Below are 27,251 nucleotides of genomic sequence, written 5' to 3' on the forward strand. Positions count from 1 at the left end.
GCCAGCAAACAAGCATAAGGCTCACCTGATAGTAGACTATAGACACCTGCAACATCTGAAGCATCGTCTGCGCCTTGCCGACTTTACAATCCCTCTCAGGAGCTCTCGTCACCGTACTCATCATAGGAAAACAAAATTGCTTGATAGCAATATTATTTGGCTGCGATCTTCAGTAAGGTCGAGGTATTTCCCTAGTGGGGCAGCTCCAGATTTTGACCAGGAAATATCGTGCTGTGCGCTACCTCAGTTAAGTAGTAGTGTATGTATATTCGCTTCAGCCTGTAATATCCCACTACTGGGCATAGTCCTCTTTCCCCATCTAGGAGAAGGATCAGAGCTTAATCCAATGCGGGTTGGCGGATATATTCCCTACTATGAGTAACAATCGCTATCAGTTTTACATGATAACAACCGGGACCGATGGCTTAACGTGCTCTCCGAGGCACAGTAGGGAAGACTGCATAAACACCCAGACCACGGCAAACACCTGTATGGCCAATACAAATGTTCGTCATGTGCGGGGATCGAACCCGCAACCGCCAGCACTACAGGTACAATCCATGGCTGTGACCGCTGCGCCAATGCGGCGTCGGCGCGGGCCGTATGTATATTACAAAGCTAAATTTACGCTCAGGGTTTTATACATAAAAGTTATGAAAAACCCCTTTTTCGTCCCTTGAGGCTTAACCTGCAGTCCTGCTCTACATTTTAATAGTTTGATGTTCTATGCTGCTGGCACAACAAGGTCCAGTAACCGGTAGTGTAGCATATAAACGTCGGCAACACAATGACAGGTGTTAGTTTCCTTGAAAATATTTCTAGAAAAAACACGGTCTTTCATCACAAGTAACCTAAGATTTAATGTGTTAGTGTCCGTGCTTGCATACATATAATATATAAGAGAAAATTTTACAAGTTTCCAACCCTCATAATCTCTTGCATTATCTCCGATGAACTGTTCCTTTGTTTATGTTGATAGATGAAAATGAAAAATCAACGCACCCCTTTTTCGTAACTTTTCCATCTATTCAAAGCGAACGCACACAGCTGCAGTTAAGATTGTTCTTGAACGATTATTGATGCAAATTATAAGCAATATATATTATATATAATTATATGTTTGTGCTTAAATTATATTTAAATGGTTTTTATTGGATGTATTTAAGTCAATATATGCGTCATACAAAACGTAAGCTTTTCTTTTACAAATCTAGTCACACAAAATTATTTTTTTTATTTATATGTAATTTTGATGTACATTGTGTGTAGTTAAATTTATTAGAACATAACATAATTTTGTACACTGTTGCCTTATAAACAATCTATCAAAGTATCTTCTTCCTATTATTTCACAGGTTCTTATCTTGAATAGGATAAAAATACGTGATATAACTCAGAGATACCCGCCACAGCATTAGTGGAGTGCGCCGCAATTTTTCCCATAAAATATTCATTGTGTACGATTCTACGACGGAGTAACTACGGGGCCTTAGAATATAGTATGTAATAGAAATGATATCGTGTACTATGTGATATAAGGAATCGTCTCGTCAGCTCGTTGAGACATTCAGAAACGAGATCTTCGTATGTCTGTATAAAACGTAAAAAAATCAAGTACTTTTATTTATTTTCCAGTAGGGTAGCAAAACTTTGTACGATATATCTGATGGTAAGCGCGTAGCCTGTGAACGCCTGCATTACCAGAATCAAACTCAATCAAAAGCAAAAAAAAAATGCGACCGAAGATAGTAGTTGAAACAGTACATCGTAAACTAAAAATTACTAAGAATTTATTCAAATAAGTACAATAATTGTAAATTTTGTTAATGTATCTCGTGGTTTTACCCACATAACTTTCGATTAAGTAAGTATGACATAGTAAAAAATAGCCTCTGTTGTTATGTATCTCCATATCGATGCCTAACAGCCAAAAAGGGTTAAGCGACATTTTTTGAGAAACTGAGTTATATATATAGTTTATATATATAGTTGTATTCGATTCTAACTATATATATAACTCAGTTTCTCAAAAAATGTCGCTTAAACCTTTTTGGCTGTTAGGCATCGATATGTATTTACATCAAGTGTCATTGTTATCATTTCACTAATTTTTGGGCGAAATCGTAACAAACATCCATATAAACTTTCCCGTTTATAATACAGGATTAGTTATTCTTAAAAATGTAACTCATAGGTTAAGATAGAAATGAAATTTTTGTGTAAAATTACATGTAGATAATGTAAGATATAATTATATTAAATAATTTTAGTAAATATTTTATATATTCATAAAAAAAAAAAAATTATCTCGAATAATTAATAAAATAGTTACAAAACAAAAAAAAGTTTTCATATCATACGTTAGAATAAGAACCGGTCGGTGGGCTCACGTCTCTGTTAGAGACATTAAGATAGTCTAAGTTAAGCAATGATGTTGTTGAATAACGCCTACGTTGATAAAAAATAGCATGTGATTCAAAAGCCTGTGGATGTATTTAAACTGTATTAAAAAAAAAAAAACGTGTAAATTAAACGTAGCCCATTTCCAAAGTATTTTCTGTTTTAAGGAGGCGTCGGTGGCTCACAATATTTTCACCCTCATTTGTATAATGCTCTGTACCTTCAAATGAAGTGAATATTATTATTTTTATTTCAATTTATCATATATTTTCTGGGGCAGCGAAACGCTACACTATTTAAAATACAAAAACCTCCTTTCCTTCTTTAGTTTTTTTTTTTTTTAATTGTTATTAATTCTAATTTGAATAATAATTCGAATAAAACTCAGTTAAATTATGACAATCTGTTTTATAAGGCAATCCCTTTATTTAAAAAATTCGTGCTAGAGAAATGACTTCGACCAATAATTTTTTATTAAAATAAAGTGTATTTATGTGAAACACAGATATCTCGCGTTTGTTGAGAGAGAGTGTTGTGAGAAATAGTATAACTTTTTTATTTATCGATCGATTGACATGAAATAAGCACTAAATGTTAATTGAAGCTTGCCACAATTACATTAGTGAAAACCGCATCTAAATCGGATAAGCCATTCCTGAGATTAGCGTGCACAAACATATTACATTTACGTTGTTATTATATGTACGAGTATATTGATGTAATTTACAACATAATTTGTATGATAGTATATTATACAAATACATAATTATGCATACGATCATCTGTTACTAAAGTAGGCGAAAAATTAATCACATTGCTTACAGCGATTTTATTCAAATTCTTACGTTACATTGGAATGTGGTTAAACGTCGAGTCAATCCAAACGCAAACACTAGAAAAGTAAAACTAAAGCGATATAGTAATGTCACATACAACGTATTGAAAGCTCAAACACAATTGGACAATTTCGGTAAAGGTCTTCCTTTATATTTATTACCATCATTTTACCAAACAATTCTTTATTTAACCAAATACATTTGCCGTTGTTAAAAATGTTATAACACTTTATTACAATGAAATAAGGGCTAATTTTGCTATGAATTATAGTTTGAATTTAGCAAAACTTTACATAAATCGCTGGCTGGTTGCCATATATTCGCTGCCGCAAAAAAATCGTCCGTCCAAAAATAAAAGGTGTAAGAGAATTGTTCGAATGCAAAACTTTGATAGCGAACATAAGTTTGAAACACTATCATAATATTATTCAAAAGCCATTTTTGAAAGATTTACATTTTAACTTGACAAAGGAAAACTTTATTTAACGCATTTCCTATTCAAGCATTTTAAACAAACAGACACTTTTGCCATGCTATCTCTATATGCATCTATTTGGTATAGAACAACAAATAAATACGAAAACACAAAACAAGTTGTACTCAACAGTCTACAACTGTTACAACTATTACTAATTAGTACTTACACTAATAAAAGTTAGTAGGAGTGTAAGTTGTACACTAATGGCTATTATATACAAAAATAGTATCAATATAATTATTACCTAATTATCCGAGTAACTTATTAATTGTTTAAGTTTAGTTTTGTATCATAAAATCATTTAGTTCTAGTACGCAAATTTATTACTTATTAATCGAAATAAATAAATAGAAGAAATATGCATCTCTATAAAATATTATTTTACAATAACACTCTAAAAAGAAAGAGAGAACAAAATATATTTTTGACAATAGTAAAAGAGAAGACTTTGTTAAAAAGGTTCAATAAATTTTTAAACACAATACCTTTATACTCATTTTATGAATATTAAACTGTGTTAAAAGCAATAATTCTATTTTTTCAAACGAAAAAATAACTGGCAGAATATTTTTGCACCATAACTCATTTCCCACGTGACCCTTAAAACCGCGTAATTCAAATCACGAACGTAAATAAACGGTTATACCACCATTTAGCGCCGTTATGGTGCAATGAATTAAAAATAAGCAAGGATAGGGCTTCTGGTATTAATTTCGGTGTAATCGACTTCACGTCACGCGATATGGGGGAATTTCTGTGTATTGTGAACAATGACGTTATTCTGTGACTGTTTAAGTTTGGACGGTATGAACTTCTCTGGCAAATTCCGGTGTTGTGTTGAAAAAACTTGCATTCGAGTTGTTTCGAGTATCGATTCCAGTTCGGTACAAATATTCATAAATTTAAAAAAATCATTTCTCTTTTGGGTGACTAATTTAAGTTTACCATCCATGTCTCGGGAGCACATAAATTGTCGATCTTGGTTGTTATAATAGGTAATTAACAGAAACTGTTACTAATGACAACTATCCGCCAAGCCTTAATTGATCAATCAAACGAATAAAGTTCTAAAATCTAAAAAGTTTTTTTTAGTAAATACTCATACATTTCCACTGGGCTTAAACTATCTTCACGGCGATTTTAATGCAGAACAATGCATAGTTTAGTCATAATTTATCCATAATTACATGTAACCCAAAGGTTGTCTGGAAGAAATCGCTCTTTTAGCCATAAGACCGCCTTTGTACATCTTCCTCTAATTATACTACTTTTGTTTGTATCTTTTAATGGTGTGCAATAAAGAATATTATTATTATTATTATTATGTTTTATCATAAAATATTCAAATCTTGTTTAACCAGCTAAATTTAAACAATAAATATATATCATACGAAAGTAGGTGTACAAACAAACTAATAATGAGGTACAGTATCACAAATGAATGATTTAAAGAGTTAACTACGTACGTAGTAACTTTTTTATAATATTGAACGTAAAATGGCAAAATTTACTACTGTTATTCTAAAGCCCAGTTAGTATAAAAATTTAAAGCTGAGTTGATGCTATCACATATTTTTTAAATCTTCACGATCCTATGTAGCTGTATCTATAATATTCATCTACTAGTGGGACAACTTACAGATTAATACATTACCATATACTGTATACAATACAGCACGCTAAACTTATCTAGTAATATTTTAAATACAATCTCTAATACTAGAACGCTTAAAGATTTTTTTACGTCGACAGTATGTATGGCATAATGTATGTACATTTTGCTTGTATTGGTATCAAAATAATAACCCAAAAAGACGAATTCTATCTACTCTAAATAAAAATATTAGGTACAAAAGTCTTAAAAATAATAACACAAAATATCCGTCGACTTATTCATGGTCGAAGGAACATTCTATCAAATGTCAAGAATCGACCTTTCCAAGATTGTTTTCAGCGAAGCAATCGACCCGTGAAATCAACGACATAGAGACGTAAGACTGCCGCACATTGTAACAGTTTCTATTAAAAATTCTCTAGGAGACACTGACTTTCACACAAATATTTTTTTTAAACTAATTATCTTCGAATTACGTATATTACTGTTTATTATTAGAAACACAATCATTGTAAAACTATTCATAGTTCGCATTGTGCTGGTTATTATATTCTCTCGTACTCTTATACTTTTAATAGTAATTATGTTTGTTAGCAAACAAAAAAAAACGACTTAAATCGACAAGTAATACAACGTAAGTAGACGAAAAAAATTAACAAACGCACTAGTCGCCACTGTAATTTTCGAAGGTTCCCCTCGATTTTTCTGAGATGCAATCATCAAATCTTGGTTTTTTTATCATGGTACCACCTTTGAAATTTTTGCTTTCCGACACAAAAAGAAATAATAAGAATAAGTTCATAAACGACGGAGTTATCTAAGAACACACATAAAATAATATATATACGGTCGAATTGAAAAACCTCCTCCTTTTTTGAAGCCAGTTAAAAAAATAGTATATAATAAGTATTATACTTTTAATTTTTCATTATGAGTAGTTAAAATTTTGTAGAATCCAGTAAGTATTTTGTTACCTTGATGTGACTCTACCGTGCACTCTACAAATTTCTTAGGAAAAATTAATACAATGTGCGGTCACGCTAAACGCCACTTTGCAATCTTCAAATTGTATCTTCACTGTATCAGATTTGTATTAGGTCTTATTTCATAGTTTTGTGACGTTACTATTCCGGAATAAAGGATTATATGAAACAATATGTTGTATTCGACGATGTTATGAATTATACACGAGATATAAAGGAAACTATCGTTCAAATCATCAAATTGAACATCTTTTTTCACTCAAAAAATGTGGGTAGTATTTTCTGTATCAGACCCAGATACTTGTCAGCAGGATGAATTCGAAGTTTCAGTAATAAAACAAAGACAACTTTTGTCTTCCAAATTGGAAAATATTTGTAGCTAAATTTTAATTAATGTTTGATATATGCTTAAAACAGGCACTGATTTTGTGTTATGTTTACCTAGTTTTTTTTCGTATTAAATATGCATCCTATTTATTTTACTTTTATTTAACTTTTAATTTAACTATTATTGAGCTCAAGTGTAATTTTCCATAATGTACGGAGTGTTTTAAAATTATTTATTAATGCTGATACGTATTTGTTAATTTTTTTTTTTTTTTTTTTGTAAAAACAATAAAATCAAAGGTGTACAAACGATATCACAAATTCTATCTACAAAATACATTTAGCGGTCTCTGTGACCGCACCTCGATACTCGCGTGAAAAAATGTATGACTGTGGTTAAAGACTAGTATTCTGTATGTAGTAATGCATGACATGTTTGACTTGCTTACTTAAGTAGTCAACTATAGAAAAATTTCATAAAGTGCTCATTGCACAATTTATTTTTCCAAAATAAAAATAAATCGAAATAAAAAATTACTTTATTAAAAAAGGTTGTATTAATATATTTTAGCTTAAATTATATTTGTTTTAATTAACTATAGATAAAGTTAAAGCTACCATAGATTTGCAAGTAGTCCATACGACTGTAACAGAATATACTTCATTTACTACAAAAGTATTGACATTGTTATGATTCTAACTGATGTATATAAATAATAATGAGTTTCAAAGTAAGTATTTAGAAACTTCGTTTCATTTTTACTACAAACACTATAATTTTTGTAATACACTTATACAATTCAAAATGAGTAATTTAGTTCATGTATAGTAACAATTTGAAGATAATTATTTAAAGTCAAAAAGTCACTAATAATAATATATGAGTCTAACACTTCCTAATTGATAAACGTCCAACTAGTTCGAGAAGCCTCTCGACCAGATTTCTCGAAGGATCTATCAATCGTGTGTCAATTACCAAGTTCGACGGCAGACGACGTCGATATCCGCTTTAGGCGAACTGAACACAACATTTTTAGATATAAATTTTGAATTTGAGTTTAAAAATAATGAGGGGACTATTTATTTATAGGTATATATGTATTATAGGCGCTGTAGTAATGGTCTATGTTTCAGTCGCTATCACGTTGCTTATTACGTTTTTTCTTTTAATTAAACGCATTATGAGCAAGAAGAAAATATATGTAAAATTTATAATATTGGTGGTATTATTGTGCGCTATATTTTTATACAAACGTACATTTTTTTAAAGTTTTTTTAATAGTTACAAATAATAAAAAACAATATACATGTTAGTAGAAGAATATTTAACAATGAAGACTTAATTATAATACAATCGATCTAATCCTATTGTATTTGTTTTATTGTTTATAATTTGATATTTCTTAAAATAAAGCGTATATTAAGCAAAGTCTAATAATTATCATATATATTAATGCACTAAGGTTAAGATGTTTGCCTCCCTTTTAAGAAAAAAACTCACAATCACTCCTCATAAATTATATATCACTTTATAGATAATTGCTTGCTCTACTGGCATCAGTAACTAAATTTTTAAACTATTTAAAAAGAAAGGCTAGGTATGCTTTAAGAAGAAGGAAGGATTTTTTCCTCAAATCATTAAACTGAGGTAGGGCACAGCAGGAATTTCATGCTCAAAATATGGAGCAGCCCGACTGGGGTAGTACCTCGACCTTACAGAAGATCACAGCAAAATAATACTGTTTTCAAGCAGTATTGTGTTCCTGTTGGTGAGTAAGGTGACCAGAGCTCCTGGGGGGATTGGGGATTGGGTCGGCAACGCGCTTGCGATGCTTCTGGTGTTGCAGGTGTCTATAAGCTACGGCAATCGCTTACCATCAGGTGAGCCGTACGCTTGTTTGCCGACCTAGTGCCACAAAAAAAAAATCAATGCGGGTGAAACCGCGGGGTCCAGCTAGTATTGAATAATAATTCATACTATAAGCAAAATAAATAACTTGATCATTTATTTTCTAATCTCAAAAAATAATTATATTCCCTTACAATAACGCGTATATTCATCATCAATACATATAATAAAAAAGTGAATGTAATATGTTTGTGAACAGTACTCTCATAAACAGTTATTCAATTTAGATGCAGTTGCAGTACAAATTTTTATTATTATTAATTATTATTATTTGCTAATATATTGTGGATAGTATCACTTAACATTTAATACTTGTTACATGTTAATCGGTTCATAAATAAAAAATTATGCCAATTTAAAGAATCACGTCAAATATGTAAATATCCAAACGACAATGTTTATAATCAAAAATATACCAAAGAAGATATCCAAAAAATGCTGTCCAAAGTTACTATTCCACGCAGACAAAGTCGTGGGGACAGCTAGTTTAAAATAAAAACGGAAAAACAAAAACAGGGAAACAATTTTAATTAATAAAATTAAAAAAAAACAACATACAATACAAAATTAGTTTTTTATTAACTTTTTCATTGCAGCAAATCAAGCTAATGACCCCATTTTGTCCTAATCAGTAAGTTAATTTCAAATTTATTTCCATCAAACTTAAAGGGTATGTAATGAGTGAAATATTTCTGTAAATGAATATAATGTTAAAAGCACACGCCACCCTTAATGGTAAACACATTCTCCGCCGTTTTAATCAATTAGCAAACAACGGTAACGAATGAAACGCAAAACCTAGTAATTAATCATGAAGGTAATAAAGAAGGCGAAAGTACTAGTTCGCGTGGAATCTAGGACGTGGATTTAAAAGAATTCCCTTATTAATAATATTTAAAAGTTTTTTGTAATTTATTTTTAATGCAAACAGTGCAATAAAGTATGGACATCAATGACGATTTTATTAGACACTCAAATAAAACATACAATTATTAGTCGTACCTTGTTTTGATACAGAATATTTATCATACATTACCTGCGCACGTTGCTACGCTTTTTTTCAGGTCATAACAACTCCGAAACCTTTGTCTTATGATGTCATTTCTATAAAGGACATACAAATATACATTCATTTTTATATATATAGATAAAAATATTCTAATTTATTTAAGGAAGTGTAACACTTTTCTGTAACTTACTCTACGAAGATTTAAGTTCATCTTTAGTATTTTTTTTTAATTTCTAAGCTAATTAATATTTATTATTAGTGTGATATACTTTGAAAAAAAAAACAGTAGCTGATGATTGTAATATTAAATCAGCGAAATGTATATACGATTGCACGAAACTGAAATTTTTCTTTTGGGTTCATTATCGTCAGAATAAGATATTTATATAAGATAAGATAAATAAAAAATAAAACTATATAGATATTCACTAATAAAGTATGGTGATCCGGATGAGCTAATTTTTGATATCAGTAAAAGTTAATAATATAAATGATAGTTTAAGTAAATGCACCTATCAATAAGGCGGAAATCAATAAGGGTCTCGGAAGCCAGTTGTTATCGGGCACACACGAGACACGAAGGGCCTTTCTGCCACCAAGTCGAGAGTTATCTAAACATTCCCCTATAAGAATGTTAATAGTCCTAAACACAATAAACTGAACTGGTCACGCGAACGTGGCACGCTAGGATATTGTGTGTTTGTCCAATGTTAGCTTTCATACCTGTTTGTCCAAAAAGATAAGTTTTTTTCTCTAATAATTATTGTGGACATTTTTCTATAAGTTTGACACTCTTCAGTTCTTCAAAGTTTACTGGTTTCTGGTACTTTGTCTTTGAATACTTTTCAGAGTTTGCGATTTTTGTGGCTAATGTTTCTCGTGTTTGATAGCTTGCTTATTTAATAACATTTTACTTAAATAAATATAAAAGTACTATGAACGTTCCTAGTGTACATCAAATAACAAGAATTTTGCTACATTAACAAACGCTAAATCATGCTTAGTTTTCCTAATTAAGCATTAATACAAGTCATACTAATTCCTATAACGTATAGTATTTACTTACCAATAATAATAGGCAAAATATTTGAACTTTCGTCTTTAAACTGTTTGTGATATTATGACAAATAAAATTTCATTAAATAAGCTTTTTTACAGCTTAATGTTTAAGAACGACAACAGTGTCAGTTGAGTGTGAAGCGTTTATTTACTATAGTAAAACATAATTTCCGTTAAATATCTTGATATCAGAATCGAAGATATGAAATTACACGTGTACATAAGTGAAGTCGATAGGTATTCGAATATGCGAAGAGAATTTTCAATTTTAAGCCAACGCAGCATCGGGAACATTAAAATAAAATACGTCGTCGTCAGCAGTCACGTAAAAACCATCCATCAGCTCAAAGGCTTTATGCCGCGGTATTGACGCGAAGCGAATTTTTGAAAAATGTAAAAAAGGTCGCGCTGGATGTCACGTAGTGTCCATTTATTTCGACTTCGAATTCTTGAGGGGTCGAAGACGTCACGTTATTTCGGGTTTCCGTTTTCAATGAACTCTCTCTTTTAAATTACTGCGATTCTCATTTTCTATGTTTTTGAACATTTGTAAAAGCTATCGGAAGTTGGACACCTCATTTTTTTGTCTTACTTTGAGTCACGCTTTGGTTCCTGGAAAATTATTAGTTGAAACGGCTTTATCTTTTTATAACATATTTTTTAGGTAATAAATAATATTAATAATAAATATATATACATATGGATGTACGATATTATTTTTAAAAACTCAAGGACATTTGTAAAAAAACGGTATTTTGTTCACGTTTCTATTTTAATTGGAAAAAAGTACTCAATTTTATTGTTTTGAAAATGACTTTTTACTGTCTTGATTCTATGTGTGATCATAAATAATACTATTTATTAGCAATATATGAAAATACTTAAAGCACTTCTTCTCTCAATATTTTAAAATATTTCGTAAAAGTCTTCCACACTATTAATTCTAGACTTTCGCTACGTGGACGTTTACTAACAACGGATTTAATGAAATTCCTGCAGAATCGGCTTACGCTGGTAAAGCTATGAAGTATAGTTAGTCGACAGTAGTATCTAAGAATGTTATTATAATGAATAATGAGCAACCTGAACAACTGGAAACTGTTAAGTAAAATTTATCAAATATTTTTTTTCTGACTTTGAACAATATTTTTCTGACTCTCGTCAAGCAGTTATTTTTGACTTGACTGTTAAGGAAGTGCATTGCTTTGCAAGTATTGTATGAAGTATTGCAGAATAGGTTTTATAAATACTAACTGATTTATTCAGCCTCTAACGTCCCCTAGTTCCTCATCCGCCATTGAATAATTGTGTTTGCTCGCAAGCGAAAAAAAAACGACTTCAATTACATCGAAGAGTAATACAACGTAGATCGACGAAAAAATAGTCAAGTAACTACGCGTTATCAAAGATTACTCAAAAAGTAGTTATCAGATCTCGATAAAATTGATTTTATGTGACCACATGATAAACAAAATTTAAAAATTACACAATTAAATTAAAATTACTAGTATTAGTAAAATTAAAATATTATAAAAATATAATAAAATAATAATATTATAAAAATATTAAAGCCTCAATTAAGCCTAAATTTACCAGCCTAAAATTACTAATTATTACAAAATTAAATTAAAATTTATCAAAATACACCCAGTAAAAAGTTATTGCGGATTTTCGAAAGTTTCCCTCGATTTCTCTGAGATCCCATCATCAGATCCTGGTTTCCTTATCTTGGTACCAAACTAGGAATATAATCTTTCTAACAAAAAAAGAATTATCAAAATCGATACATCCAGTAGAAAGTTAAGCGGTATAATACAACGTAGGTCGACGAAAAAAGCGTCAAGTAAAAACGCATTATTAGATATAACTCGAAAAGTAGTGGTTAGATCTCAAATAAATTTAAATAGGACCAATTGGCACACACAACCTTTCGATTAAAAAAAATTGTCGAAATCGGTCCACCCGGTCAAAAGTTCTGATGTAACATACATAAAAAAAAAATACAGTCGAATTGAGAATTGATCCTCCTCCTTTTTTGGAAGTCGGTTAAAAAGGAGAATCCTCCGACCAGACGGGTGTTGTGTCTGGTGAGGTACTGCCCGCCGGTTGTTATCGGGTTCTTGTATATATTTTCAACCTTTGGATAACTTTAATGTCGTGATGTAGGATACGTCAGTTCTTATGTGGCACGATAGATGTCGCCACACGTCTCACTACTGGGCTAAGGCCTCTTACTCCATTTAGAAGTGTGAGCTTAATCCGCCAAGCTAATTCAGACATATAGAATATACTGTTACTGTAAATATATAAACATATAGACTTACATATTAGACTCGTGTCAATTTGAGGAAACAACATACTAGTATTTTACTTTTCTTCGGAAAATGGATCATCCACCACGAAAGAATTTTTCAATTTGTACCAGTAGTTCCTGATTTTAGGTTTATAGCATGTTGTTATTATGAATTACAATACTAATGTGTTCATAAAAATATTTTTTCCAGGTCAACGAAATGCAGCGGCGGTTCTCCACACCGGGAGCGCAGGAGACGCGAGGAGGATGTGTCCTCAGGCTTCAGCGCGGCCTTGCATCGAACACCTCCGCCTCCACCACCAGCGCTATTGCGACGACTCGGGGTCAAGGAACCGACAGGGGTTGGAAAGGTTTGTTTTACATATTTTTTTAAAGTGAAACTATCTATTGCCCCAAATTTTTTCGTTAGTCTATCGCACGACACGACACGGTGACCGCGAATATAGCGGCGCCCATAGCTTGCATCAGCTGACCGTGCAGCATTTATATTTTCACTTATTCGCACAAGTTTTCCGCGATAATTGTGTGTTTTGGTCTATATATTAATTTAAAAAAATTATTCACTAAAGTTTCACTTGCATTGTGGTTTCATAAAACCACACAACGTTTTTTTCTTTTTATATATTTTAGAAATGGTAAAATATTGTGATACATACAACCATCCAACCAAATATAATAACCAAATATAAATATTTAACATAAAATTAAAGCGAATTGAAAATTATTATCATCAGAAGTATCGCAGGCTTATTTTTATATCACTGTTTTAAAAAAATGCGTTCACTTATAGCTCCTTAAATCAACAAAACTCTTTCTAATAAACGTATTAAATAAAGAGTAGAAATCCTAATCCTTCGAGACGCTTCCATCAATTTGCAAACAAGTAAGCGCACACTTCAAAACCCCACTCGAAGCTAAACGGCTCTTAGAACTAAAATTAACGCGCGTCGCGAGAAAATTCTGAATGGATTTTTTTTCCAAAAATCTTTAACATATTGACAACTTAATTTGTAAATAACTTCTTAAATAATTAGTATTTCTTTTATTCTAATACAAAGGTTTAATATATACAGTTTTATAACAATGATTTTAGTATTTTTTATGCAAAATTAAGTGCAAGATGGACTCTAGCATAACGCATAACGTATACACCCTATTGATATCGTAATAAACAATTGGGTCCCGTTGCATCCTTTAATACCAAAAAACCGATAATTAACCGCACCGCAGTGCGCGGTATCCCTAAGAATAAATTCGAGAAATAATTCGCGCTAATTTTCGCCGGAACGAAGTCGGGTCACGCTCGTTGATAGATAATGTTGATTGCGGTAGAAATAAGCTGAGCTAAACGAAAGAAATGTTATTTTGGGATGATGCCAAAACGTTATATTAATATGCATCCTAGTATCCCAATAATCTATCATAATGTAATATGATTTTAGCTTATAAAGTGTCAGATTCGTCAATATGCGAGTGACAATGGTTATATAAAAAAAAAACTAGAATATCTTTTGAACTATGAAACATTTTAATGTTTTTTTTTTTTTCTTATAAACCATTAATACCTCATTTCATTTCGCAATCTTTTTTTGTATTTCGATTCCGAATAATACGCGTACTGCGTACATAATTCTTGTCCTGCGATCAACATCCACTGTAATTATTACGATATTGCATCTTGATAAAACAATATTAAAACTGGCATTTCGTGTTGCAGTTTTGACGACGCGTTACCGCAACGGTTACAGAACTGGCTGCAGGTTCGATCCCTTCACATGACATATACTTGTATAGGTCATAAGGTCTGCCGCAGTCAAGACTTTTGAACTCGTGTATTGTGTGTTATTCCGAACTCTTGACACAGGGTCAATCCTAGAAGGGGACGTTAAGTGTGCCGTGTTTATCTTTTATATTCTTAGTTTTTTCAAAATAGCTGACCTGAATATAAGTGAGCTCATTACAATGACGGATTCTCTTTCAAAACAAAAGATCACAGTAAATGCACATAAATAAAGCTGCTAGACCAATACGATCCGCTACTCATTATTAACAATTAAATATATCGCGAAACTTTAGTCTGTAGTAACATATATTAATATAGCGTCATGTATTTAGTGCTCAAGTATACTTACTGAGCCTTGAAACACCAGGTTTAGTAATTGGTTGTATTTAATGAGACAACTGATGATCTGACGCTAATGAGGGCCCTTAACGATGGAAACGTTCAGAACGATATTAATCTTTTATTAACTCAGTGACTTGAACTTAAAAATACAAGTCTTTAAAGGTTTGCTTCTTGGTATGAGAAAGGTAGTCTTTTAAAATAAAAATCCTATAATGATCAGAATGTAACAAATAATAATTATGATGTTTAATTTGTGTTTTTCTGTTGCTTTGTTACTTTTTAATTTGAAACATATTCTATGTAAGCCTCGCGTACAATTTCGACCTCAATATTAAGATTTACTATTCGCTGTTATATTATGTGGTGTAATGTAATATGGCCTATGGAACTTCTAAGTTATATAGCTTGTTAAATAATTATAGATTAACAAATAATAACAAAGAAACAAAATGTACATATCTATATTTGCACAAAAATATATAATATATTCTAAATAAAATTTTATTACATATAACTAATCTCTAGATGACACATATATGATACCTAGCAAATAAGTGTAAATATAGACATAGATAACAAAAATAATAATGTTCAGAAATTAGAAAGGAATATGGTATTATTATAATGCATGCATAATTAACATGGACATTTTAAGCCCGTGGATCAAATTTTTTAAATAAATAAAAAAAAACTAATCACTAGACGATATTCAATCAACATAAATACATTTGTGAACATTATTAATATTTCAACAAAAAAAAAAATAACAATTTCGATCTTCGTTAATAATATAATTATTATAATATTTTTAATAAAAACTTTTTTAAAACACCTATGAGTATAACGCTTTAAACTAATACTAAAAAAGTTATATTTTATATCTCGATGTCGACGCGATCGTTAATACGGAAAACAGGTTTTCCAGTTCAGCGCTCTCTTCGATAACATAAGCGGCCATCTCGTAACAAGTGACACTTCCACATGACTATAAAAATAATTTCTATATGAAAAAATTCTTGTAAAAAATATTCATGATTTGGAAACTTGTTTTAACTTTAAAATCCTTTATTGTATTGTTTAATTATTTTAATGCACGTGCTTTTTTTGACGGCCTCCAGCGTGTATATCTTGTGTCTGGGATACAGAAACATACACAATACTACACAACACAAACTGGTGGTGGTAGTGGTGATGATGATGATGATGATGATGACGATGATGATGATGATGATGATGACAAAACGAATTAAAAATCTAAGGTTATTTCAGCACAAAAAAGCGGAACTGCAAAGCAAGACTACTATATAATATGAATATAGTATAAATGAGACGGAGACAAGCTCTAAAGAGTAGACTATTTGAGTTACTTTATACCGTAGCAGAATTTGAAATCATGTTCCGTAGCGAATTCACTTTAAACTGACATGACAGATATTTAAACTGACGACTCAAAAGTGCCTGTAAACTCACGAATACATTTACCTACATCGATATCAATTCATGACTTTATAGTTTAGTAGGTACTATATATTATATTATTTTAAATAGAAACTGTAAATTAATCAATAAAGCTTGACAAAAGGTTAGTTAAGAAAATATTCGTTTATACATTTAAACTGTGTTTATAAACTGGTAAAACCCAAAAAGGTTTTATTAATGCTGAGATTATTTTTTAGTGTTTGATATCGATAATTATTTGTGATTGTGTATCAATCAAATTACTATATATTTTTTTATAAAGACCTGAATAAATTTACACCTCAATTATACATTTTGTATTTTAAGACAAACATACACCGCATTTCAAGAAAAAAATATCTTAAGCTCTGTTACAATTTTAATAAAAAAAAAATTCAAAACATCTTTTAATAAAAAATTAGACCAATCGTGTAAGGTTGATATTGGACGTAGCTGATTGTTCAATTATTGTTGATTTGACTGTCCAATTAGATGACCAAGGACTATGACCGAAGACTATTACGTATTCAGAGCACGAGCGACGGCCACTTAGTGATTAAATTCCAACCTAATCTGGTTACCTACTCCTTTCCGCAGAGTCAACTTGTATTATGTTCATATTAACATTTTAAATTGTGATCTTATTTTTGTATTCACTTGTAGTTACTTTATAAAGGGCCAAGGCGTAGCCATTCAACTGAACTTTTGATCAATGACGACAAGTGAACCAAATTAGTAGTCAATAACCGATTTTTCAACTAAATTTAATTGAGAATCAATTAAGCTTAATCCGCCACGTGTCAGTTTTATACTGATTTACCGGAGATACAAACAGTGTATTGACGAGGCTAATGCAACCGGGAGCAAAAAAAAAAGATAGAGGGAGCTATGCCAACACACCGCTTTTCCACAGACCCTAAAGGTGGCGTTCGGAAATTGTTATATACTTTTTTTTTTCAACAAAATAATGACAATCATTGACAATACACAAATAGAGAAAGTTTAACTAACTTGAGCTGGCAGATAATTATTTTATTACAATAAATATTCTTTCTAAGGGTAAGCATATGCTTAACTGAAATAAAACACCAATGACAGCTTTACGTGTTTCTCATATAACCACAAACACATAGACATACGCAAATGTCCCCTCTGAACGGAAATCGAAAGCTCAGCGGTAATATAACATTCACCACTCAACCTCAAAAATCATAAAGTAAACAATATTTTAATACTAGGTCGAAATTCATTAATAGTAGCACAAGTTCATCGCTATCTTAACCCTTATACTAGCCGACTCGGCTGAGCGACCGGATGCGCTCCGTGCATACACCGCTAACGTCATGAGACAAGCCAACGAGCCACATCGCGAGATTTACAAGCGTTCTATTTAGAACTTAACCGACACGCTTATGTCAGCTTGACCTGAATTTTAACATAAAAATTCAGCCTGATTTTAATTTGTCACAATGAAAAGTCTTAAGACTCATTTCAATAAACACATTTGTATTTTGTTAAAAAGTCTATAGTATTTTATTTATTAAAATAAAAATTATCTTAAATTGTATTTATTTCAAATTATGTAAAGCAAATGAGTACCTATTTTTTTATTTAAAATCTGTATAAAAACAGATCTATTATGTAATTATATAGAATTAATATTTATAACCTGATTGGCATCAATTAAAGTAACTTTAAACATCTAGTACTAAATACTGGCTAAGTTAATGTTCAGCTACACTCATAATATTTTATTTAGAGGCATACTGTGCCTTCATCCCTACTACGATTGTAAGATTATATGTACATTGCTTAAAACGACCTGTAAAACACGATTACAATAAATAAATCAAAAAACTAAATTTACAAAGCCGTATTTATTAGTCACGGCCTTGACAATAACATCAACGTATTCTATCCAAAAGGCTATGAATATGACAGCAACACATATATCTAAGTGATATACAAATTCTGAACTTATCTCTCGTCTCTATCCTGATAAACTTTGTAGACCTCAAATGTCGTAAGGCTAACGAGCGAATGAACTATATGATTATGATGTCTAACATTTTTTTTTATGTTTCTATTATGTACTAGGGTAGATAAGTTTTTAAAATTGGAATATTTTTTTCAATACATTTCTTTGCCAAGCTTGTAGGTTTCATTTGTTTCTGATCTTTTTTTGTGTGAACATCTATTCATAATTGATAGTTACGTTCTGAACGTTAATCATAAACAGGAGGCAAAACTAAATTATGTATCCTGAAATGAAATAAATGCAATATTTTACAATTACGAAGAAAATTACAACGGTAATCCAATAACAACTCAATCTCAAGTATATACAACTATATAGTTAATAGTTACTAGAAACAACGAAGTACAGATTAAAAAATATTACGCAAAAAATTTTCATAACATTAACAAACGCCAGCGAAGTATCCTTTATTTTTATTACAGAGAACACTTTTTGTAATCAAGTTTATAATTTAATATAAATGTATCCTGAGCACTAATAAGCACTAAGCTTGCTGCAGGATTGTGTTGTTTATTTAATAATTTATGCGTGTCTGCAATTACGGGTGTTGCAGGCTGCCTCGTTAGGACTAACTCGGTTCACGTGTAACGCTCTTTTTTTATTTGATGACAACTATATACACTTACATTGTAAATAACAAAGAAGAATATTTCCAGTTACATGTAAATGACTTTAAGAACGAATATTGTGGCAAATATATTTTATTTCTTTTAAGGCGTCACTTATCTATCTATACTTAGATTTGACCCATTAAAACGAGTTATCATAATCTCAACAAATAAACTAATTAAAAAATGGAAAATTTCGATCCATGTTACTATAGGCCAATTGATGTAACTGCTTCTTGAAGTTAAGTTACTTCGCATCCAGACTTGAAATCATAATATATGTATTACTAGCTGTACCCTGCGCGCGCTACTATGATTTTTTTTGGTCGTACCAACTCAGAAACCTTTGTGGGCTCACGCACAATACTTTGCTGAAGATCATGACGTGATCGAATGCATAGTTTACGATCCTATAAAGCACATACAGACAAACATTCATATATATATATATATATATAACGCATTTCATTTGAAAATTTATTTGTCAATATAATATATAAACTCAGCACTAAATAATATTCCACATTATTTTTATCCATATAATTTTTTAAATATTTTTTTAGTAAAAACACATAGAAAATGAAACCATTTCCTATTTCAAATATTTAAAAAAATAAACAAGAATAGCAGCACAGCGCAATACTGGAACTGCGGAATTTGCAATTCAGGAAATAATCCATGTTCATGATAAGAGGTACGTACGCGACCGTAAAAAATACTCGGTTTACTGAGATAAGAGAATTTGGTGAAGTAGTGAATACTGGATCCAGAAGTATTTAACTAATTACGTTTTTTAATTACACCGTGAATATGGCACGAGATATGGTAAAATAATATTCTACCTTATTAATACATCACAAAAAATAGAGTCGAATTTAGCACCTTATTTTGAAGTCGGTTCATATTATATAAATACTATACGCTTCAGCCTGTAATATCCCACTGGGCATAGGACTCTTTCTCCATGTAGGAGAAGGATCAGAGCTTAATCCACCACGCTGCCCCAATGCGGGTTGACGGATATATTCCCTCCTACGAGTAACGATCGCTATCAGGTGTACATGATAACAACCGGGACCCACGACCTAACGTGCTCTCCGAGGCCTGGTGGGGAAGTCCACAAGGACTGCATAAACACCCAGACCACGGCAAACACCTGTATGGCCAATACAAATGTTTGTCATGTGCGGGGATCGAACCCGCAACCGCCAACGCAACAGGTACAATCCATGGCTGTAACCGTTGCGCCAACGCGGCGTCACACAAATACTATACTTTACTAATATGTAAATTGTCCTATCCACTAATATCTAAATGTCTTACTAATGGATAAATGGTAACTCTATTACAGGTGTAAATGATACCCTAATTGGTTGGTTCGGTTAAGCAGGTAACAACGCTGCTGCAGTGCTTGTTGATGAAAAAACAAGTTTTAGCTTCTTTATATAAAGCCCAGCAGTTTATTTCGAGATGTTCAAATTAACTGTATTCCACTATGTGATTTTTTTTTATCACTAGGCCGGCAAACAAGCGTACGGCTCACCTGATGGTAAGAGATTACCGTAGCTTATAGACGTCTGCAACACCAGAAGCATCGCAAGCGCGTTGCCGACCCAATCCTCAATCCCCCCAGGAGCTCTGGTCACCTTATTCACCAATAGGAACACAATACTGCTTGAAAACAGTATTATTTAGCTGCGATCTTCTGTAAGGTCGAGGTACTACCCCAGTCGGACTGCTCCAGATTTTGAGCAGGAAATTCCTGCTATGCCCTACCTCAGTTAAAAAGCTGTTATAATTGAGCTGGATTTATCTTAAATCTTATCTTGTTCTTATCAAAGTAGAAATGTGTTCAATAAATCCATAGTAAACACATTTATTATATTCAAATTGACTTAACGTGAATTGAGATGAAAATTTACTATTTAGTATAGAAATCTCAGAGTGTGTCTTTTAAAAGTATTTGAGCATAACTTCCATCATTCTTTTCCGAGTATCTGCAAAACTCATATCGTGTCAAAACAATCTCGTACGTGTTATTAAGCACTAATGCTATTTGGACATTTGTGGGGCCTCAAAGGACCCTTCAGTGATATAAGTACCTTCAAGATCTACGAGACGTTCAGGTGGTTAGGTCATATTCGAAGAAAAATGTGCCTTATTCTAATTGTGTAAGGTTGGTTTTAAAATATGTTATTTGATGGTCAATTACGATGATAGATGATGACGTGATATCCGTATATTTATTGTCTTCGCTTTGATAGCCCTGTGCCATGTTAGAAATGCTCTATTCTTAAACAAAACAAATTTATACTTCGGTTGAAACCTAACAAAGGCAGTAAGTTCCTGTATATGATTCAAATTTAAAAAAAATATGTAAACCATTTTTAATGAATTCATAAAATGAATACAACAAATTTAATGTGTATATTGAATGACTTCATGTTACTCTACACATTTGACCTGATGAATTATTCTAAGAATTCTAAGAATTTTCCTTACCTTCTTTCATCAATCCTACTGTTTCTTAGAAAAATGTACACTATTAATGCGAAAATCTCATCCAAAACACAGATAGTTTAGGATATAATCTCAAATAAAGGGTATATAAATCCAACACACATAAGGGAATAAAATATTAACGAACCACGTAAAATACACCTGTACCTAAAACGCTTAAGGAAAAATAAAAGAAAAGAACACTTAAAGTACATCTCAATGCGCCACTTCTCTGCTGTCAATTTGTATCGGCCAATGAGATCGTGGCCGCTGCCCGCGGGATTAAACTTCTTATTGATTCGATCCTTTTTTATTTAGAGACTAAGTCCAAGTTATGAGAAACTTCGTTCAGTTCATTAAATGGCAAAAGCCGAGAAAACTAAATGAAACTTTAGAAACATCTTTGTAGCAGAAGTTTAGCAAACGTTCACTTACTATACTATAGTAAAAGCGATCTATCGCGCGATAGCTGAGCGATTATCGCTAGTTGTTGGACAATATGGCGCAGATTAGACATCCTTATGAAAAATGCTATACTTCAAAATTTCACACACGTTTTTTTTTTTCTGTTCAGTAACAATTAACGTTAAGTTTTACCAAACTATTTTCTATCTAGTATCATGGTTACTTGGACCACAAAGTCTCCCACAAGTACAGATGATTTATACAGTGGAGGGTTTACGTTATTGATACGGATTACAGGCCGTCTTTCTTTGAAACGCACGTGCGCGGAGGAAACATATCAATTTGCCTTGTTTTCGCATGTTCTTTGCGTGTTTTTGTTAGCAAGAAAACACAAAGAAAAATATTATCTATGAATAATGTTAATCGAAGAAGCTGAATTTTCGTCTTTGATTAGGGCAACGCTCATTCATATTAATGATAAAGCAAATGATTTGCATTAGTGGCCGCCCCCCCCCCCCCACCCCCTTCTCATGAGAAAAGATTGTATAGGTCACACAAATACTTGACGAGACCTGTGCAGTTGCGTTCTGAATATTACCAATACAGGATATCTTACTCGGAGGCCTTTGAGTACTGTGCTCATTGATATTAATATTTAACAGCTGAATTTGCGTTAGCGGTGGCCTTGATTAACCTCTCCCACCTATCAGTGAAGACCCATACCATCTGTAGAGACCATTATGTTGTATACAAATACGTTTCCGACGCATAATATGCAACTAGATGTCATTTGACTATGCAGTTGTTATTATTTTAATTGTTATAGTGGCAGTTTAATTGCGCCTCCCTGTGACACATAATTGTGTAGCCCATACAAGTATTTGTTTCTTGTTGGATATATCTGTGCGGTTATATTGTGTGTGTGTGTGTGTGTGTGTGTGTGTGTCCAACTGAGTTTTATTAACCTCCTTTAGGCTTTTGAGTCTGCAGCTTCAATTAGTATTATTCATAATTATTGAAATGTCCGATTTAACCACACATATCTAATTCAAATCGAATCAATTCACCAAATGCTCACAAGAAAGTGGATTATACTAAAGGAGTTTATCGCATTATACGGCTTAACGTTTACCACGCGGATAGCGAAGCTAATTCTATTTAATAGTAAAATGACTGGAAATGCTATTCCTGATAAGCTTAATACAATTAAGCCTAGTCGAAGCGTATATTTCCTTGAGTTCAGATTTGGCCATTTTATTAGGCGTTTAGCGTTACGAAATTGCTATTATGAGTAGAAGCGTAATATTATATGGCCTATATATTTCGGAACTAGTAGTATTCTTTCATAAAAAAAGTTCCGAAATTGTATGATATTTCATATATTTTTTTTTGTGTGAACTTGTGGAGGTATATGTCCACCAGTGGACAGTATTAGGCTGAACTGATGATGAACTGATTCATAACATTACTACAATACATAAAAAGTTAATAATGAATAATAATTAGCGTCGTTTTATATCTTTTTGAAATTCAAATAGTCTTCCAATTAAGTCATAAAAAGCATTCATTAAAGCATCTCGTACAACGTTGAAAATGAACACAAACAATGCACTTACATATCTCGCAACTGAATCAACAAAACAGCTCTACATAGGCAATGCAACAAGAACATTAAAACTGAACTGTAATCAGTTTAATCTAAAGAATTGTTATTTATGAAAACGTTTACAAGTTTAGCTTTAAAACGGTCGGTAGAAGCAGTGAATATGTACGTAACGGTGCTAATAATGCCGGATAGTTCGGAACTACCTCGTTGTTGGGCGTTTTTATCAAATTACCCGCGCTTGGCGTCTGGCCAGCGGATCTTCGTGAGAGAAAGGCTTACTTGTATTGTGTTATGATCTATTAAAACACACTAGTGTGTGTACACGTGTTCCTTTCTTTATCGTTCTTGTATTTAATCGCTTTAACAATTGTTGACTACTTTTGTAGTAGTGACCAAAAAATCCAAAAGTTTAAATCTCCTAACTTTCAATGAGTACGAAATTGTGTATGTGTTAACACAACGAAAATAAAGTTAGAAATGATAAAAATTATTATTATGATGTAAAAAACTGACGTATCTCTCAAGAACTGTTGTCCTTTATCCCATCTTAAAATGTGACTATTATACAAAATGAATACTTTTTGGCCAAAACTTGTACATTTATAGAAGACTATGATTATTAAATAAAAATAGGGGTATCACATTCAACAGCGAACTATATATATACTATTGAATTAAAAGCCTGTATCAAGGTCCGGCCACAAAGCCTAAATATAAACGCTTCGATAACAACAAACATCTGCAATGTACAAATATAAGTAAAAATAATTTTTACTTTATTCGTCTACAATTTCATCGATAACGTCTGTTGAAATTTAAATTTCGAAAAAATTTAAAATCGTACATTACAGGCTAAATGGCTATATTTCAATAATAATAATACAATTAATAAATACAATTACTATATTTCAATCAAATACAATGTAATCATTCAATTGCACTTTGTTGTTTTTTCTAAGAAAGGAATATTTTGCACTCACTTCCTGGAAGTAATGGCATTTAAATAAATTAAATTGACAAAAATATCTTGTCGCGTATAACTTTTGTCCGCGCCTGTACTGTACAAGTATGCAAATTACGTAACAAAAGTATTGTTCACTCAATGTTAATAAAACTGCTCATTATAGTCTGTTACTGTCTCTTTTGCTGTTTTTATGTTTTATCTCTTGAACCGAGAACTAAAAAAGCTTGTATAGCATAGCATACAGCTTATTTTTTACTTATTACTGATATCGACTTTCCTTTTATTTACTGTATATGTTTATTAAGCTTGTAACAACCCACCGATAGGTAATAAATGTAAACCTGGTTAATATGACTGGGGTGTCGTCTCCTGTCAAAGATTTTCATTGTAATATGAAACTTTGAATAGTTACGGGTTTCTATAAAGAGCTCACTATAGACGGCGCCACGGGCGCCACGGTTCGCTTAAACCGAAATTAAAAATTATCATATCGAAAATTTCGCTCGAGCGGGTGCATCGTTCCATAGCTTAATTGGCTAGAGCGCCGACACGGTATGTCGGAGGCGCGGGTTCGAACCCCGCTGGAGCGGTCAATTTTTGATATGATATTCAAAAATGTTTAGAATTCCTAATGTGGGTAACACAAAAATAAAATCTTAGATATGACTGGGGTACTTACCAGCACGTGAGCCGTACACTTGTTTGCCAACCTAGATACACAAAAAAATCGCTATGGACATTTCCGGCAGTTTTAACGATATTTAAAATAAATAAATATAAACATTTTTAGTATACATACACATGGTCGAAATTATTCGAGTCGACTATTCCAGAAACTGGTGACTGAATGTTTGTTTTACAGGTAACAGCCGACTGATATAGCTACATTTTTTTTTTAAATAATACTAATGATTGTAATTAAATAATAAAGTTTTACTCCGTTTCCAATGAAGTCCCACATCTGAGTTTCCAATAACTGATGCCAGCTATTTCCTTCGCTCGGAGCGAGTGTAAACAACGTACCGACACGTTTTACGTTTCGTTTTTTAATTGTTTTTGTGCAATGTATGAGCGTCGAATTTGTCAGCGATCGAAATATTGGGTTTCATTTCTTTTATCTTTAAATCGAATGTAGCTGAGTTTCAATTTGTTACAGAAAATGTACGCACAAATATATACAGACAACTTATACTTAAATGAACACGCTCGTAAAATATGCTTTCAAATTTAATTTAAATTAAAAATGTCATGACTATACTATACCGATATTGATACGCTACAAAGTAAGTAGTAATATATATACTGTACTGTAATATCCCACTGCTGGGATATTACAGGCTGCACTCTTTCCCTTGCACTCTTTCCCCATGTAAGAGATGTATCCGAGCTTTATCCACCACGCTGCTCCAATGCGGATTGGCGGATATATTCCTACTATGACTAACGATCGCTATCACGTAGACATATGTACATAAGACACTTGTAGAGTACTCAGAATTGTAATCGGAAAATTAAACTATGTGTTGCTCTGGAAAAAAAAACAAAGTTTTTATTTTACAATTTTCGTTAATAAAATTTAAAAATTTAGCTTAAAAAACATAGAAACGACATTCAAAGCTATTTAATCGATTCTTTTAAATAAAATGAAAATAAAATATATTTTTATAATTGACTACACTCGAGTGTCAATTCTAATATTCCTTTACATATATATAGAAACATTTTACTAATGTTATTTTATACGACGATCGCTCGGGATGGATAAATATTTGTATTTGTACAAACCTTTCTTTCCGTGTTCGATATTTGTCCTTGCTTGCCTGTTTTCCCGGTTTGGGTCTCCCCATCGCAACTCTGAGAGCACGTTAAGCTGTCAGTCCCAGTTGTTACCATATATATAATAGCAGTATTATATTATGATAGCAATCGTTATTTATAGTAGGGAATATATCCGCGAACCCATAGTGGAGCAGTGTGGTGGATTAAGCTCCGATCATTCTCCTAAATGGACAATGAGGCCTATTCCCTGCAGTAGGATGTTACTGGTTGAATCGTTATTGCTTCATTAATTACAAATATTTGAAATTTATTTAACGAAATAACTGAAACATAGTTGATTCCAAAAACAAATATTAACGTATTTCATTAATAACCTTTTACATTAACAAATAACATTTAAAAAAAAAATAAAGAACAATTTAAAAACAACAAAAAACGTTAAACTTTTTAATTTGATTTTTAAAAAACAACTTGTCCAATAACCGAACTATTCATTCTCAGTCCCCTCCAATAAGTATGTTGTATATTGACAGCTAAAAGTAACGGAATGAAATTTAATAACGCGACGCAAGGTCGAAGGCCGCTCGTTAATCAGCCACTCGCTTGTTTTCACTCGAATTATCGCCTTTTTTTATTTTCGCATCGTGTGGCTAGTGAAATAGCGATTATTTTTAACATATTTTAAAAAGGAGGAAGTTCTCGATTCGACTGTATTTTTATGTGTTACCTGATAATTTTTTTACTCTGTCTACTGATTTTGATGATTCTTCTTTTAGTCAACAGCTAGTGCTTGCCATTTAAATTTCAGTTAGAACTGACGAGTACTTTTTAAGTTATTC

At 31.9% G+C, this 27,251-nt stretch overlaps 1 protein-coding gene across 1 annotated transcript in view; it reads left to right on the forward strand.

Annotated features, from left to right (window-relative positions):
- The window catches only part of LOC123656074 (kinesin-like protein CG14535), a 190,876-nt gene that overhangs the window by 113,848 nt on the left and 49,777 nt on the right, over window positions 1-27,251 (forward strand). Inside the window, exon 5 of the mRNA XM_045591798.1 lies at window positions 13,121-13,280. Within this exon, the coding sequence (XP_045447754.1) occupies window positions 13,121-13,280 (160 nt within the window). The remainder of the gene's footprint in view (window positions 1-13,120; window positions 13,281-27,251) is intronic.

The sequence above is a fragment of the Melitaea cinxia genome, chromosome 8 (assembly GCF_905220565.1).
Source record: "Melitaea cinxia chromosome 8, ilMelCinx1.1, whole genome shotgun sequence".
NCBI lineage: Eukaryota > Metazoa > Arthropoda > Insecta > Lepidoptera > Nymphalidae > Melitaea > Melitaea cinxia.